This window comes from Cydia splendana, chromosome 10 (genome assembly GCF_910591565.1).
Source record: "Cydia splendana chromosome 10, ilCydSple1.2, whole genome shotgun sequence".
Lineage (NCBI taxonomy): Eukaryota > Metazoa > Arthropoda > Insecta > Lepidoptera > Tortricidae > Cydia > Cydia splendana.
Genome location: NC_085969.1, coordinates 21,457,964 through 21,475,736, shown reverse-complemented (window position 1 = coordinate 21,475,736; position 17,773 = coordinate 21,457,964). Strand labels below are relative to the sequence as shown.

General features: G+C 41.1%; 2 protein-coding genes and 1 long non-coding RNA gene across 3 annotated transcripts in view; 2 read left to right on the top strand and 1 right to left on the bottom strand.

Annotated features, from left to right (window-relative positions):
• The window catches only part of LOC134794442 (solute carrier family 22 member 3-like), a 361,574-nt gene that overhangs the window by 74,478 nt on the left and 269,323 nt on the right, over positions 1-17,773 (bottom strand). The window lies entirely within an intron of this gene.
• Positions 1-17,773, top strand: part of LOC134794467 (uncharacterized) — a 359,568-nt gene that overhangs the window by 233,341 nt on the left and 108,454 nt on the right. The window lies entirely within an intron of this gene.
• On the top strand, positions 5,349-12,016 carry LOC134794421 (uncharacterized). The gene is made up of 3 exons (XM_063766231.1): positions 5,349-5,561; positions 10,555-10,642; positions 11,741-12,016. The coding sequence occupies exons 1-3, from the start codon at positions 5,364-5,366 to the stop codon at positions 11,953-11,955; spliced, it is 501 nt and encodes a 166-aa protein (XP_063622301.1). The 5' UTR covers positions 5,349-5,363; the 3' UTR covers positions 11,956-12,016.

Genomic DNA, 17,773 nt, shown 5'->3' with positions numbered 1-17,773 from the left:
ATGGTTGAATTAATAAAGACTTTGTAACTAATAAGCAAAACAAGCACGTGCTTACGGCACCACGTTCAGGGAGGGCACCAAAATGCCAGGTTGAAAAAGGTGAACAAATTTTAAAATTAGGGACAGACACATCGTTTTTACCACACGATTTTTTTAGCTGTCCAAAAGCTAATTTGCAAAAATAATGGCGCGTAATTCTTTGGGAAACAATCGGTAGCAGTAGAAGAGTCGTGATTACATGCATAGATTCGATTTCAACCCACTCTTTTGCGGTTCGGCGTTAGGTCTTATGCGAGGTCTTCTGCCTTACGGCAAAGTTGATCTTCTGCCTTAATTACACTTGGGCGTGGATCCAAATCCAAGCTTTCCTCTTTCGTAGCTGGGCCTACTGCCTTTCTCACACTTCGCCAATTCAATTCCAAGCTCTCTGCTTTCTTGCATATTTTATGCATGAAAACAACCTCGCTGAGACCCTTAAATATCGAGCCCTATGCGAAGCTAGGCTGATAGAAAACTGTCCCATCCCTTCTCTGTATGAAATCCTGGATTCGCGCCTGGTTGGGACTAAAACTAAAATTTCGTTTTTATATCGAAAAATTTTCGCGCTCGCTTCGCTCGCGTTTTCAATTACTTTATAAGGTATGATAAAGGTGACATTCGGGTGGCGACTGCAGCAACATTACTCTGTTGCAACGTTACTGCTGCAGTACCGTCAACTTCCGTGATAAAATGATGTGACTGATTTCCATTCTCAGCTGTAATGCGGCAATGAACTTCTCTCAATTTACCAAAAAATCAATGTAATCTTGATGACTGATCACGACTCAATGAATCATTCTGTATAGTATTTTCTATGTGCCTTATTGAGCTTACTGTGAGACTTAATTGAATATTAAGTATTTATTATTTATGGTCACCCATCATATCGGTCGGGTGGCTCGGCCCAGTCACCCATCATATCGGTCGGGTGGCTCGGCCCAGTCACCCATCATATAGGTCGGGTGGCTCGGCCCAGTCACCCATCATATCGGTCGGGTGGCTCGGCCCAGACAGACCCGGACTGCTCTAGACATTCTAAAGTACCATCCTTAAAAATGTGTAAAAAGTAGCCAGTTTATGTTTCGCAAAATAAAATAATTGATATCTCGGACCGTCAGCATTAAATAGATATTTTGGATATGTTGGATTGATGATATTGCATGAATTTTTGATGGATTATATTATATAACCTACCTAAATAGATAAATAATTTGTTTTTGTTGCAGCTAAATCCGGTGAGTACTGAAGAGATTTTGTTGGTTTAATTATTGTCAAATTTGTTGTATCTAATTAGAACTGATTAAGACATGTTAAGAGTGATTCTCAAAATAGTGGCATCTACAGGTTAAAGTTAATGAAAAAAACATTATTTGTGTTTTTTTTTTTCAGTTTTAAGATAGAAAATATTTTTTTAATACTTCAAGTAGGTAACCCAAATTTCAATAAAAACTTTTCACAAAATAAAGCAAACCGACTTCAAAAAGGATGAAATAAAATATTATCCTTTTTGAAGTCTATGCGTTACCAACTGATATGTTTGAAGTCGGTGCCAAGCCAAATTTTGAAGCATACCATGATTTTGGTGCGATTCGATAAGGATGTACCTACGTTGACTTACACGACGACAATGAACGTACTTTCTGTAGAGTCGACGTTAAAAATATGTTTACGCTTTTCGCCTTATTACAAAGGAGTAAGGTGCAAAAGTGTAAACATATCTTTGACGTCGATTGTATCTAAGAACACACCTCAGAACACACGATCAAAGTCGAATCGATCGAAGTCGGTTTGCTTATTTTTGTAAAAAGCTTTTATTTTTCCATTTTTAGTTTTAACGCATTGTTAAGAGCGCGACGCATGAATGAAAAACAAGATCATGTTTAACACTAAATTCGTGTACCTATTACTGTAATAAATATGTAATCAGGAATTTTCTCGAGTCCGTCTGGGAAATTATAATTCCTGTCACTACTACACTAAATCCATCCTCCGCCCTGCCACTGACCCAATCCCTCAACGCCCCAATCACTCAACCTCACAGCGCATCAACCCCTGATCCAGGAACCCCTCGACCCTGAACGAGCAACCCTTCAAACGCCATTCCCCGACCCCTTAATCCCTGACCCCTTAACTCCTAACCCTAACCCCCGATCACTAGCCTTACCAGCTTACCACGAGTTTGACATTGATATATTCGCTAGTGTGTGTGTAACTTACTTTCTTTGCATCTCGCTCGTACTGGCATATTAGTGCGAGCGAGATGCATAAAAAGTAAGTTACGAAGACGTTAGCGAATATGTCAATGTCAAACTCGTGGTAAGGCTACTGATCGGAGGTAGTGTCTTGCTCATGGTAAGGTTACAGTCGCACTACATCAAATTGGTGGTTTTCGGAAGCAAATGCTCGAGTTACTTTAGAAAACACCGAAATCACTTTACACGTGCATTTCAAAATTGAGGAGTTCCCTCAATTCCTCATGGATTCCATCATCAGATCAGAACCAAAAATAATACGGAAACCTCTTGGAGGTAACTTCTTCCAAACAAAAAAAGAATTACTCAAATCGGATCACAGGTGCCGGAGTAATCGCTGAACATACTACATTAAAAATCATCATCATTATCATCAAAACAATCATCATCATCAGGTCTACTTCATCAAATTGGTGGTTTTCGGGAGAAAATGCTCGAGTTGCTTAAGAAAACACCCAAATCACCATGCATGTGCCTTTAAAAATTGAGGAGTTCCCTGAATTCCTCATGGATCCCATCATCAAAACAGAACCAAATTGATATGGGACCAACTTTGAGGTAGCTCCTTTCAAACAAAAAAAGAATTACTCAAATCGGACTACGGATGTTGGAGTAATCGGTGAACGTACATAGAAAAAAAAAAGAAGATAGCCACAACCGAATACAGAACCTCCTCCTTCTATGAAATTGAAGTCGGTTAAAAAGGGAACGAAATTATGGCGAGTTGAAGTTTTGATTTACAGGTTAAAGTTACACTACACAGGTTAGGAGGGAAATGTAGCATGTTAAAGTGAGTTTTAATATACAATATTAATTATAATCAAATTGAAAGAGTCTAAAATCAGTCCTGCATTTCCTGTGTGAACATCCAGACGGCCAGCACGAGCTGACGTTATTATGCTAGTGAAAGCGGACATATATAGACTGAAAGGTCTTGTACATATATGTATCGAGTCAGAAGACACAATCACCTGTCAAGATTTACATTAACCTCTACATTGATCACAGGTTAAAGTAAAGCAGGTTACAGTGAAAAATACATTCTTTTAGATTTTATATCTTAAACGGATAATAATACGAATGTCTCACTTTTAGCATAGATGAATATATATACCTTCATACAATATTAAAATAATATTATTACATTATGCCCCATACCAATTTCGTAAAATAATCGAGAGAAGTTAAAAGGTAACATTTTGTTACTTCAGATTCCTGTCTTTAATTAGGTTTAGTAAGGAACACAAATGTATGGAAGTGCATGCACTTTAGTCTCAGGCGATGCCGCTTGGCACGATTGTTCCTTAGGTCAAACAAAGTTGATCTGGCCCGGTAGCCAGGAGATCGTACCATGCAGACCCCTCAAAAAGGGGGGGGTGAAAGGGTCGGCTCCCCAGGTCCAATCTATGCTATATTCCTTCCTAGTCTTAGCAACGAGGGCAAGTTATATATCATTTTCGTATAATTTAGGGACGAGGAATTTATTTTTGAAATATTTATTATACCTTTCCATACAAAAAAAAATGATTTTTGTACAAAAAATGAAACTTGTATGTAATTTTTTGTGTCAATTTTGGATGTTACAATCACCGTGTGGCGATTTGCACTAAATAAAAATTGGACGATGTAGCCCATGTATTCTTTATTCTAAAAAATATCACTTTATAGTAGGCATTCATACATTTTTTCGTAATAAAAAAAATATTTATAGCGCATGGCGGTAACGATTTCCATACAAATGGAACTATGCCCAAAGTCAAAAGTTAAAAGTTAACATTTTGTTACTTCAGATTCCTGTCTTTAATTAGGTTTAGTAAGGAACACAAATGTAAGGAAGGAATTATATCTAGATCATAACTGTGACAAAATATTAGCTAAGTATCAGACTAATCACCGTATGACCGTAAGGAACCATTATGACTCAAGTGTCGTAGTTTCGGACAGACAAGTGATTAATAGTAGGTTGAGTAAGGTCATTAGCATGCACTTTAGTCTCAGGCGATGCCCATAGCTAATATTTTGTCACAGTTATGATCTAGATATAATTTTGTGTGTGTGAGTGAGATGCGATACCGCGGATGTACAGGTTACAGTGAACATTATCATTGGACAATCTTCGTGCGTGCATATTGTTGTACAAAAATTATATATGAAACCCGTGCAACGTACATTTTAAAAGATATTGTCTATGTTATTATATAGCATGATATTTTATTAACATTAATTGGGGCTTATAAAATCTAAATAACTAAAACTGGAAGAGCGGTGCATTTGGACAAGACAGGTTACAGTGAAAAGTGGTACTTTTTTTTTAAATATAAGTATTCAATATAAATAAAAATAATGACTTGGCCTTGATAAACATTGTTGTTGTTTATCTATAAACGTTTATGTTTCATATGAAAAAGAGCAAATGAGCATACATTCAATTCAAAAACTCGATGACAGGTTAAGATGCCACTTGTTTGAGAATTACTCTTAAAGCATAGACACGTGCAATATAGATTTTCGTACATTGACCCGTCTGTTGACATCTCTATTGCACTCGCATAATTAGGTATATTGCTGTCCCGCCAATGCTGCCGGTTGTCAATGTCACTGTGCGAGCTTGTCAGCTATACCGGGTGTTCCTGTAACACGATACTCCTCAACCTGTAAAACTTTTGTTCAACAAAGTTTAAAAATTATGAATCTTTTAGACTTCCTTTTTTCATACAAAATAAATATTGCCTTCAATGTACGCTGACATCAGTGTTTTAACGTTCCTTATTGTCACGCTTTAAACATAACAACATTTGCAATACATTGCGACTTAAAATAAACTTTAAAGTGTAATAAAAATAAAAAACGTAAATTATTTTTAAAAGTTGCTGAACACATGTTGGTCAGTTTATAGAGTACAGCTTAATACTGTTTAATGTATTTCTGCTGTTACAGGAAACACCCGGTATAATAATGAGAGTGCAATAGATATGTCAACATACGAAAATCTATATGGAACTTGTCTCTTCTTTAGACACTAAGGTATATGATGCGGCTAGGGCTGATTTCATGATATAATTATTAAATGAAATGTATGGTTCTCCTATCGCTTCAGCGGGAATAATATACGTGGACAAAATCGCCGAGACGGGCAACTGCTACTGGGTTTCGCCGTGGCATGTGAACGCATGGAGATATGCCAGGGATGACTGCTATCTATCATTCGCGGAACTGCTAATAATCGATAGCGAGAACGAGCGGCGTATTGTGCGCGAAGTGTTGGTGCAGGTACATGGGGGTGGGGGACAGGGGGCTCTACCGCACGTGCTGTAGCAGTACAGGGGCGGGGGACAGGGGGCTCTACCGCACGTGCTGTAGCAGTACAGGGGCGGGGGACAGGGGGCTCCACCGCACGTGCTGTAGCAGTACAGGGGCGGGGGACAGGGGGCTCTACCGCACGTGCTGTAGCAGTACAGGGGCGGAGGACAGGGGGCTCTACCGGACGTGCTGTAGCAGTACAGGGGCGGGGGACAGGGGGCTCTACCGCACGTGCTGTAGCAGTACAGGGGCGGGGGACAGGGGGCTCTACCGCACTTGCTGTAGCAGTACAGGGGCGGGGGACAGGGGGCTCTACCGCACGTGCTGTAGCAGTACAGGGGCGGGGGACAGGGGGCTCCACCGCACGTGCTGTAGCAGTACAGGGGCGGGGGACAGGGGGCTCTACCGCACGTGCTGTAGCAGTACAGGGGCGGGGGACAGGGGGCTCTACCGCACGTGCTGTAGCAGTACAGGGGCGGGGGACAGGGGGCTCTACCGCACGTGCTGTTGCAGTACAGGGGCGGGGGACAGGGGGCTCTACCGCACGTGCTGTAGCAGTACAGGGGCGGGGGACAGGGGGCTCCACCGCACGTGCTGTAGCAAGCAGCACAGGGGCGGGGGACGGGGGGCTCTACCGGACGTGCTGTAGCAGTACAGGGGCGGGGGACAGGGGGCTCTACCGCACGTGCTGTAGCAGTACAGGGGCGGGGGACAGGGGGCTCTACCGCACGTGCTGTAGCAGTACTGGGGGGGAGGACAGGGGGCTCTACCGCACGTACTGTAGCAGTACAGGGGCGGGGGACAGGGGGCTCTACCGCACGCGGTGCTGCAGGTACAGGGAGCGGGGGACAGGGGGCTCTACCGCACGCGGTGCTGCAGGTACAGGGAGCGGGGGACAGGGGGCTCTACCGCACGTGCTGTAGCAGTACAGGGAGCGGGGGACAGGGGGCTCTACCGCACGTGCTGTAGCAGTACAGGGGGCGGGGGACAGGGAGGGGAGAATTGAGATCTATATGGGTGCCAAGCTCTTGTTTGTTTGGGGTGTAATTAAAGTTTAGAATTTGACTTGTCTAGTTCTTACGTACACGCTATATTATTTCTCCTATTGTTACTTTTCTAAAATTTAGTTTTCACTGTGGGCAAGACCGGCATTCATCTACGTCACCGTTTGTAATCGCATACGATGAAGAATTTCATACTTAATAGTTTAGCTATAAGTGACAGACCATTTTAATCACAAATTAAGCAAAAATAATAGTATTTTTTAAATTCGGCGAGTAGACGGACTTCCCGTGTAGTTTAAGGGAAGTCCGTCTAGTAATTTAGACAATGAAAAGTATACCTACTTTAAACATTTGTTAATATAGGGTTCAGATTCAAAATAAACACCATTTTTCTAAAACAAAGGCAAGTCGCCGACTGCCGTGTCACGCGCATCTCATGTAACTTTAAAAGTTGAGTTTCGAGATAATTACGTTTAAAGTTTTAAAGACTCAAATGCTGTTATCGTTGTCGGTTCATAGTAATTTGTTATTTTTTTCTAATCTACATGTAGGAAATATGGGCACAGAATAGGCCCTTTAATTTTTTTTTCGCATAATTGAATATTTTTCATTTCATTCGAATTAAATGGTTCCGTATGATCAACTCTTCCATACTATAGTGGTCACACGAAGTCATGTAAGTCAAGTTACATGACATACGCGTGATCAGACGTGACACGTATTACTTTACCAACCTGATTCAAGTCTTCGTCGAACTCAAATTTGTCAACAATTTAATTGATCCTTTTGTGTTACGCATAAAATGTCATGAATTGTGCTTGAGTTTAGTAAAAGGTACCACTTTGTCGATTGTTGATAAGGTTCCAAATGAATCTTTATGGCATTACATTAAATTACATTATTGAAGTGAAAACTTCTTTAGCGGCGCTGAGCAATTTTTGAGGTGGGGAAAAAGTGATAAACTCGGGACAGCGTAACGCGTAACGCGAAGGCGTCTCTCCTCTCTTTCTACCGCACGGCGAAAATGTATGCCTGAGCCGGCTGCTTCATGTAGGCGGCGCAGGGCGCTTGCGTGACTTATGTCATGTGTGACGGACAATGTTATTCACCAAAGAACTTTAGTCATAACGTATCATAATCAGGTCAATTATTTAAAACTGGACTTTTATATTAAGCAATAAAGCTCAATGTTCTAATCTTGTTGTACGGACTGAAATACGAGGATCTCACAGTTACATTCTAACTTTATATCACTCCAATATAATTCAATAATTCAATAAAGTCTCATCTTGATGAAATATCGCTAATAAAAGTGAACTCTAGTACTGGTGAATAAAACTCAAAATATCACGACCAAATATATTTAGATGCGAGGTCTGCAAGGTAACTTTACAATTTCTATTCGAATTTTAAACAATTAACGCTACAAATTTAAGTTCACTGGCCAGCAATTTCGGAACTAAAGTTTTTCAATAGAAAGGAGGATGGGTCAATTATACATAGTGCTGCAAACATTTTGGACTAGTTATTGAGTTTTCACTTCTGTCGGCACTCCCGGAGTGCAACCCGTTGTTTTTTTATTACATTACATTAGTTACTGTTGCACTTATTACGCACCGTTACAATTGTCACATACTAATTTTATTGAATATTGCTGCACGAGGCGTTGGAGTAGGTAGATTATAACCAATACCTGCGTTAAGCACAAAGGATAATTCCGCTTGCGCATAAACCATATCGTATTTACTAGATAAAATGTGTAATTTTTTCATAATCAAGTGAAATAATATTGTTGTCGTATAAACCAAGCGCTCGGCCAGTCATGCCTAGCTCCGATAACTTAAGAAATGTTGGTGATATTTTGATTGTGTCAGTCATGCATTTATATCATGCAACTCAAATTAACTGAGTTGTGTCTGACGCCATTGGCAATGTAAATGAAGTTACATGAGTTAGTCATATGCTTTTCTCAGTAAATAATGAGGATTTTCAAAATTTACTTTTTGAAGATATATGTTTAATGGTTTTTAAGACGATTTAGACTGGTTAACCGTAACTCATGTAACTCGAGTTAACGGAGTTTGGCGTGACACGGCAGCCGAAGTATATGCCGATATACTACGAAAATGGGGTGGTGAACCTTTATTGGCAAATAATTACGCGTAATTATTTTTTGTAATTCCGAAATAAAAGATTAATAGTAATTGTAAAATTAATTTTAATCGTTTCTTTTAATTTACTGAGATCAAATTTTAGTTAAGTAACATCATGCGTCACCTTATCAAATCGTTATAATATTAAAGTCGCAAAAACAGTTGGTAATCTCTGATTTAACAAAAGTCCGATATGACGGAGTTGCCTTGTAGATAATAGACGGACTTTCCAACTTGTTCAAATTTTAATGTGATAAATGGTGGAACGTATAATTACAAAACTAAGCCAATTTCTGATATTTTAAACACAGAATAAAGATAGCTGGCTCTTATGCCTACTTACGTAGTTACTTTCTGATGCACAATCTTTTCAAAAACTATTTTTAACTATTTTTTTTCTGCGGACTTGAAATGACTTCTTTCGGCGGATTGCTCTGAAGTTGGTTGTCACAGCGCCATCTGTGTTACAGTGTGGGAACTAGCGCGAACAACTGCTTAATCAACTGGACTCCAAAGCGGCATACGCCTTCAAATTCAAAAGTTATAACGTATTGACGGACTTGCCTAGTAGACGGTCTTGCTCACAGTGACCTTATAAAAACTAGCCAAGACAAATCCTGAACTTTAATTACACCCCAAGCAAACTAGAACTTGGCACACATATAGATCTCAATTCTTATTCCGGCGAAGTCAACAACGACGAATATTCTTAATATTAAACTTGGCTCTCATTTCACATCTATGTTTTGGATGGAATATCATTACTTTTTGTATGGAAATTATTAGTATTCATCATAGTTGATTTCGAAACTAATATTTATTTTTGCTATTACAAAATCGTTAGGCGCTTAGTATGTACAGACAGACTGATTTTTGGTCAATTATACAAATCGTAAAAAATACACTCTTTCTTTAAGTATCTCAGTTTCATAACCACACAATTAACAAGCTGGATGCCAAATTAAAACTTGCTAGGTCATCTGGAAGTGGGTTAGGCATTTGATGATAGGTCAGTCAGTACGTACTTATAGTCGTATCATCGAGAGCGTGGAATTGCATATGTAGTAGTATTGTTTGTTTACAGGCATTCTATATTTGAATTTTCTATTTTCTTGTACTATCAGCATACAACCACTACAAATGCAATTCCATCTTCTCGATAATTCAACTATACGTGAGTGTCGTGACTCGGGAGTCAGTACTTTTATGTAATAATTACGTGTCTACCTATAAAATGAAAACAGTTCTAAAAATTGTCAACACCCCTATAATATTATTGTGTCGAACATTGTATTGTTTAATAATTATGAACATTAAAATATAATTTAATTAATAATACAAATGTCAACAAATACATTTACCTACTACTTGCATTTAGTAGCAAATATTGCACTTAGCTAGCTAGGCCACGGTGCTGGTGAACCCCCCATTTACAAAGCGCTAGAAATACAATGCAATATTCAATACATTGCTAACTACCTTAGAGGATATAACCAAACGGAGACGCCATGTCAGTAATTTTCGGTACAAAATAGTCTGCCGTTTTTTGCGGAGGAGGGGCACGTCAAATGTATATACGTAACGTGTAAAAATAGCCATGTCAGATAAACGTCAGTCCATACAATGTGTTAGTGTATGACCACTGGCCGCCTATTTTGGACAGAGGAGAGCGCCTGTTAATGGCTACTCCGTTTGGTTATATCCTCTAAGCTAACTACAGAAAAGTACTACGAATTAAATCAATCGATCAAATAATAATTATTAAAAAATATGTTATTAAATATGTTATTGTTGTTGTGTCGGCAGAACTTAGATATTTATAATAGGCTAACTGACGTGCTGTGGGTGGGCATTAGCCGTGACTACTACAGCTACGTGTGGAGCACCGTGGAAGGTCAGTACCAGTACCTACACGAGCATCTTGTTGTTATTGTGTCGGCAGGACAGAGGGCAGTATGGGGAGGCGACGAGGGTCCTGTACGTGGGCCTCTAGCCCGGCGCCAACCACGTGTGGTACACCGCGGACAGTCAGTACCAGTACCAACACGAGCATCTTGTTGTTATTGTGTCGGCAGGACAGAGGGCAGTATGGGGAGGCGACGAGGTTCCTGTATGTGGGCCTCTAGCCTGACGCCAACCGCGTGTGGTACACCGCGGACAGTCAGTACCTATTAAAGCATAAGGCCCATTCTCTAATGGATGACAGTTTATCCCACTTGATTTAATTTAAAAAAAATCGGACAAACGTCGGTGGCAAACAAGTATACGGCCCCCCAGATGGTAAGCAGTCATCGTAACCTATGGACGCCTGTTGCAACTACAGGTACAGGGGTGTTACATGCGCGTTGCACGTAGTCTCCATTTTCCTCTCTGGATATTAACAATATGGAAAAAATACACAATTCTATGTAGGTACGTTAATAAGTCCTCTTTTGACTGTTTCAACTTGTTTTATTATGTAAGAATTAGGAGCTACCGATTTTTTTTTTTCGCTCCTATAATTCTTTATAAAAAATCGAAAAAGGAATTCCATAATGCCATTATCCAAAGAGGAAGATCAGACCTGCTAGCATGAGTTGTGTTCTCACGCGCGACTCCATACATCTAGCGCGACTTCAAGTAAGTAGGTATGGACTCGCGCGCGAGAACGCAACTCGTGCTAGCGGTATAAATTACGTGTGTATGGACAAGCGGTCATCCACCTCTTAGACCCACTTGGACCATCCCACTAACCCGGAGTCAAGCGGATAAACTGTTAACCTAGTGTCAAATTGTACTGGTAACTCCAGGTTTAACCAGTTAACCCTGGGTTAGAGGAATGGTGCAAGTGGGCCTTAGCCTACAAAATTTTAACAATCTGTTTATCATTTGGATATAAGTATTAACATGAATCCCTTTTACTAAAAGGAAAAAGCCACGATATCGTCCGGTGTCCATAGTAATAGTGATCGCTCGAGACCCTGGAGCCTAGCCGGTGTATGTTATGTTACAGACGAGTTGCTGGACGAGGGGTTCGCGCCGTGGGCGGTTGGCCGGCCCAGCGGCCACCAGTATCGGACATGTGGCTCCATTCGCAAGTACGACGTCCACTACTATGACGACTTTTGTTTTAGCGATATTTATGATACGCGGTATTATAGCGAACTACATTCTACACATTTCGTCTGCAAGAAGCGCGTGGTCAGCGAGCTCCTGCGGTACACTTGAATGACGACGAGGGGAGCCCTACCACGAGGGCTAATAATAGATAATAAAAAGTTAAAATTCAGGTGAATTTCATTTATTAATACCTTGTTGAATGCTTCCTACACGTGCATCTTTTAAAGATTTCTTCTAGAGTTAGACCAAGAAAAGTTTGCAGCGATTTTGATAGCATACCCAGTGCAAGTGTTATTTAATACTTACGTCATAATTTCATAGAAGTTTGACGTTTATAATGTTATCTAGTTCAAAATCAGTCGAATCTCTGAAATGCACTCGGAAACAGTGGTAGCACCCCTAGAGACTTTTGTTCAGGACTCTGAAATAACATATCAAAATCTCAAGATATTTAACTGAAACCATATTTTCCATACTTTAGGTCCGGGGTCCTTTACTAAAAACTTCATTTTTAGGGTTCCGTACCCAAAGGGTAAAACGGGACCCTATTACTAAGACTTCGCTGTCCGTCCGTCCGTCCGTCCGTCCGTCCGTCCGTCCGTCCGTCCGTCCGTCTGTCACCAGGCTGTATCTCACGAACCGTGATAGCTAGACAGTTGAAATTTTCACAGATGTTGCCGCTATAACAACAAATACTAAAAACAGAATAAAATAAAGATTTAAATGGGGCTCCCATACAACAAACGTGATTTTTGACCAAAGTTAAGCAACGTCGGGAGTGGTCAGTACTTGGATGGGTGACCGTTTTTTTTTTGCTCTTTTTTAGTTTTTTTTTTTTTGCATTATGGTACGGAACCCTTCGTGCGCGAGTCCGACTCGCACTTGCCCGGTTTTTATTCGTTTTAATAAAACAACTAAACGTTTTACGCGAAAAGTCATCTCCAAAAAGTAGCATATATCTCGAACCAACATAGGCCCGCAAACGTGAGTATGTAGGTATGAGCCCCAAGACTTCAGTCGCTCTCGTAAACGATTTCTTTGGAAACGGTAACTTAGGGGGTTTCCCTACAATGCAAGCAATACACTGTTTGAACTCAGAGTTATTGAAGTCAATGCCATTGGCCATACCTGATTTCAGTAGGTTCATGCTTCTTGACTTTAGATGAGCGAGACAACGATGCCATACATCTTGAGAAATCACACGCCCAGTCCCACGATCGCCGCGACATCTCCAGCGGACGCAGACTCAGACGATCTCGGTTTACTATTACTTACGCGTGTTCGAGACGATTTGCACTTTGTAAAGACCATTCTCACATTTTGCAATAGCATATACTAGCAAAAAGCAGAGCTTTGTAAGGGCTCGCGGAGTTTTTCTACCTATGATTAGGTCCAATTGTGTTTTTTGAAAAACAAATTATAGCCAGCATTCAATGAATGTAGTATGATACCTTTTGGATATGGTGCTTTACGCACTTTTAACTTAAAAGTTAATAAATAATCACTATTAAATTCCTAACAAAAAAGAGGTTATATTCATTTATTTGATATGACGTACCATATTCATGTTGTAGCTAGATGAACTTCGACAAAATTTTACCGTTGAGAAACTTGTTGAAGTTCAATATAACATAGTACGTGATAGTACTGAAATAAACCTACTTTTGGCCTATAGTCGAGTAGATGGCGTTAATATTAATATTTAATAAGTTAACATATATCAGTAAAAGAATAAGGACCAAAATCAAATGGCGTTCTAAGAGTTTTATCATCTGTCGAAAGATGGCAGTAAATTTACAGTGGCTACATAATTTACTTTGACAGTCCGTCTCTATGCACTCTATTCTCTTTGATTTGAATAGGGAATATTACTGCAATGTTCTGTCGCCAGAGTGCAGCACTATTTGTTTAGTAAACCATAAAGTAACTTATACATACAGTGAAACCTGGTTAATTGGCACCTGGATAAATGGGATTTTTTTTAATCCAAATGATTAATAAGAAAATAAAATAGTAATTAATGTAGTGTAAAAGTGCAAGTTATATAATATACTCTTATAGACCAGAAACCAAGAACGTAAGCTTGTAAATCTACTTTCAATGGTTATTTGCACCTCCATAAAAGAAGTTTTCAGAACGCAACCTCTATGAATGAAAACCTCTATAATTGACACGATTTTTGAACCTCGTCAATTGGCACGACCCGCTTAAATGAAAAATCTGGTTAATTGACAAAAATTTGCCGGTCCCTTGAGATTACAATTATCCAGGTTTCAATGTACTACGCCTGAGTAGCTAGATCAGTGCCCCAAACGCGTTAGTTCCGCGTAGCATTAGTCCCGATCGCGTTTTTCCCCACTCGCGTTAGTTCCGCGTAGCATTAGTCCCGATCGCGTTTTTCCCCACTCGCGTTAGTTCCGCGTAGCATTAGTCCCGATCGCGTTTTTCCCCACTCGCGTTAGTTCCGCGTAGCATTAGTCCCGGTCGCATTTTTCCCCACTAGAGTTTGTTTTTCAAAAAACATTTAGTTCACAACTTAGCAAGATTCGCGGGGCTCCTATTTCTGGGCAGTTTGCCCTTCGGGCATCTGAAGCTACCTAACGAACCTAACCTACCTAATCTCAGTCTTGCGCGAGCGCTCATTCGTGCGCGCGCACTGCTTTCAATACGCGTCACCGCTGTGTCGTTTAAAAATGTTATCGAACACGTTAAAGTGTAATACGTGCAATATTATTATTGACGAAATGTTATCCTACATTCAAAATAAAATTTCAATTAGTGACGAAGATACTTTAGTGCGAATATGTGAAAAATCGTTTACGGTTGACGAAATTCAAAAATCGAAATCATTGTTATTCGATTATCTGCCTACAAATGAGCGGAATATTAAGCGAAAGGGCGAAGGCAAGGATCAAAGAGACCTTCGTGATATAATACGTGTTTTTAAAGCCACGGAACCTGACATAATTCCGACTTTCGTGGCACACCAGCTTGAAAAACTACCCTCTTTGACGTTTGATCATCTTGACTGTTCCAAGCTTTTAAAGGACCTTTTGCGGATCCAGGATGAAATCAACACTATTAAGGATAATTATGCCACGAAAGGTCAGATAGAGGATTTAAGGAATGAAATGCAACTATCATATAGGTATGCGTCTCCACCGCAGATTCCTTTGTCTACTATTAACGTAAGAAGGGGTGCGTGGTGTTTACAAGCAGCCAGTGCACTCTAAAAAAAATTTGGTTGGCCCTATCAATATCTTGATAGTTGTAATCAAGCATCTTGATTCCATACGAGCCTAACAAGAACTTAGACACATCAAACAAGGTAATTCTGATTGCTATTACTATTGTTATGTAACTGAACCAATTAAGATCTTGTTCAATATTTACATGAAAAATTCACAGATTTCGTGCCTCACACGACTATCGAGCACATTGGAAATGAATCTACGGAATTCGAAAAAATATTGTCGCTGAGCGACGAGAAAGTCTGGATAAGGAAAAAGTTACAAAATCAAACTACAACGTTGAATGATAATTATTTTATTCTTAGACTAACACAAGTATCCTGGACATAACGCATGTGAACAAACAAATTGCAAAATTTCCACACGCGTATCCAAGTTTGAATAATTGTCGCCGTGGCGCATAAGTATAGGTACATCTTTCATTTTTCGATTAATAAGCAGGATATGTTAATGTTCAAAGTACAAGAAAATTATTACACGGCAAATCCGTAGTCAACTCGAGAAGTGTGATCGGGATGGCACTTTTTCTCTTTTATGTTTCTCTGTATAAGTTTCTCTCCCTCTCCCTCTCCCTCTCCCTCTCCCTCTCCCTCTCCCTCTCCCTCTCCCTCTCCCTCTCCCTCTCCCTCTCCCTCTCCCTCTCCCTCTCCCTCTCCCTCTCCCTCTCCCTCTCCCTCTCCCTCTCCCTCTCCCTCTCCCTCTCCCTCTCCCTCTCCCTCTCCCTCTCCCTCTCCCTCTCCCTCTCCCTCTCCCTCTCCCTCTCCCTCTCCCTCTCCCTCTCCCTCTCCCTCTCCCTCTCCCTCTCCCTCTCCCTCTCCCTCTCCCTCTCCCTCTCCCTCTCCCTCTCCCTCTCCCTCTCCCTCTCCCTCTCCCTCTCCCTCTCCCTCTCCCTCTCCCTCTCCCTCTCCCTCTCCCTCTCCCTCTCCCTCTCCCTCTCCCTCTCCCTCTCCCTCTCCCTCTCCCTCTCCCTCTCCCTCTCCCTCTCCCTCTCCCTCTCCCTCTCCCTCTCCCTCTCCCTCTCCCTCTCCCTCTCCCTCTCCCTCTCCCTCTCCCTCTCCCTCTCCCTCTCCCTCTCCCTCTCCCTCTCCCTCTCCCTCTCCCTCTCCCTCTCCCTCTCCCTCTCCCTCTCCCTCTCCCTCTCCCTCTCCCTCTCCCTCTCCCTCTCCCTCTCCCTCTCCCTCTCCCTCTCCCTCTCCCTCTCCCTCTCCCTCTCCCTCTCCCTCTCCCTCTCCCTCTCCCTCTCCCTCTCCCTCTCCCTCTCCCTCTCCCTCTCCCTCTCCCTCTCCCTCTCCCTCTCCCTCTCCCTCTCCCTCTCCCTCTCCCTCTCCCTCTCCCTCTCCCTCTCCCTCTCCCTCTCCCTCTCCCTCTCCCTCTCCCTCTCCCTCTCCCTCTCCCTCTCCCTCTCCCTCTCCCTCTCCCTCTCCCTCTCCCTCTCCCTCTCCCTCTCCCTCTCCCTCTCCCTCTCCCTCTCCCTCTCCTTTGACTTTCTCGAATAATTATTTTTGCACCTTACAGCTCTCGTGATTATGCGTCTTTTGAGCCTATTTTTTAATATCATATCTTCACAACTTTCCGAGATATAAGGGGATCGCACTTTTTCGTGAAATCGGACCGTATACTGGAGCGAACGAAAAGACATTTCCAATGTCAAAATAATTATACTAACTAATTGATCCTAGTAAGATCAACTAAGGGCTTGATAATTATTATCATGATACGTAACTGTACCAACTAAAACAAACAAGTTAGTTTAACTAAGATGTAAATCAATGTTAACATGAAAAATTACTGTATTAACTATTTGACCCAAATAAGATCAACTAAGAACCTGATTACACCGACTTATGCATTTTATTAGCCTGAACTAAGATATTGTTCAATTTGAATCTTAATTGTTTAATCATTTCAACTATGAAGCTTGTTTAGTACAATACCATTCTTGTTCAATTGTACTATGACTTACTTTGTCTCATTTACTAATACATGCTAATACATTTCTTTCAGATCTCTAGTTTTTATACGCGCCGTGCTGAATAATGCTGCTGGTCCTCGTTATTATACTCAAGGCATTAGTCTTAAATACTAAGATGTACTTACATTTATTTCAGACTAGCTGTGCCCGCGGCTCCGCCCGCGTGTAATTCGGTCTGTGTCAGTAAGCTGCTAATTTCTAATCCTAATTTATCTCCCTCTTCCCTGGAGGCGGAACTTGAAGTAAAGTTGACATATGGATATGCTAGAGGACTGAAGTCCAGATAAAATATTTTACAATTAGGTACCACTAAATAAAACTACACTCCAAAATCAATAGTTTTATTCGCCCTTATTCAAATTTTACACGTGATTTAAACTTAGAGAATATAACCAAACGGAGTGGTCATTAACAGGCGTTCCCCTCTGTCGAAAATAGGCGGCCAATGGTCAACCGACGTTTATCTGACATGGCTATGTTTACGTTACGTAGGTACACATTTGATGTGCCCCTCACCCACAAAAAACGCCAGACTATTTTGTACCGAAAATTATAGACATGGTCCCCGTTGGTTATATTCTCTAAGAATTTAAACGACAGAGTAGTAGGTGAATATTGGATGATACAGTAAGGTATACGCGCGCGAGCGAAAGCGAAGCGGCCTGCCTGGCTAGAGCGCCACTTACCGTGGTCTTCTTCAGAC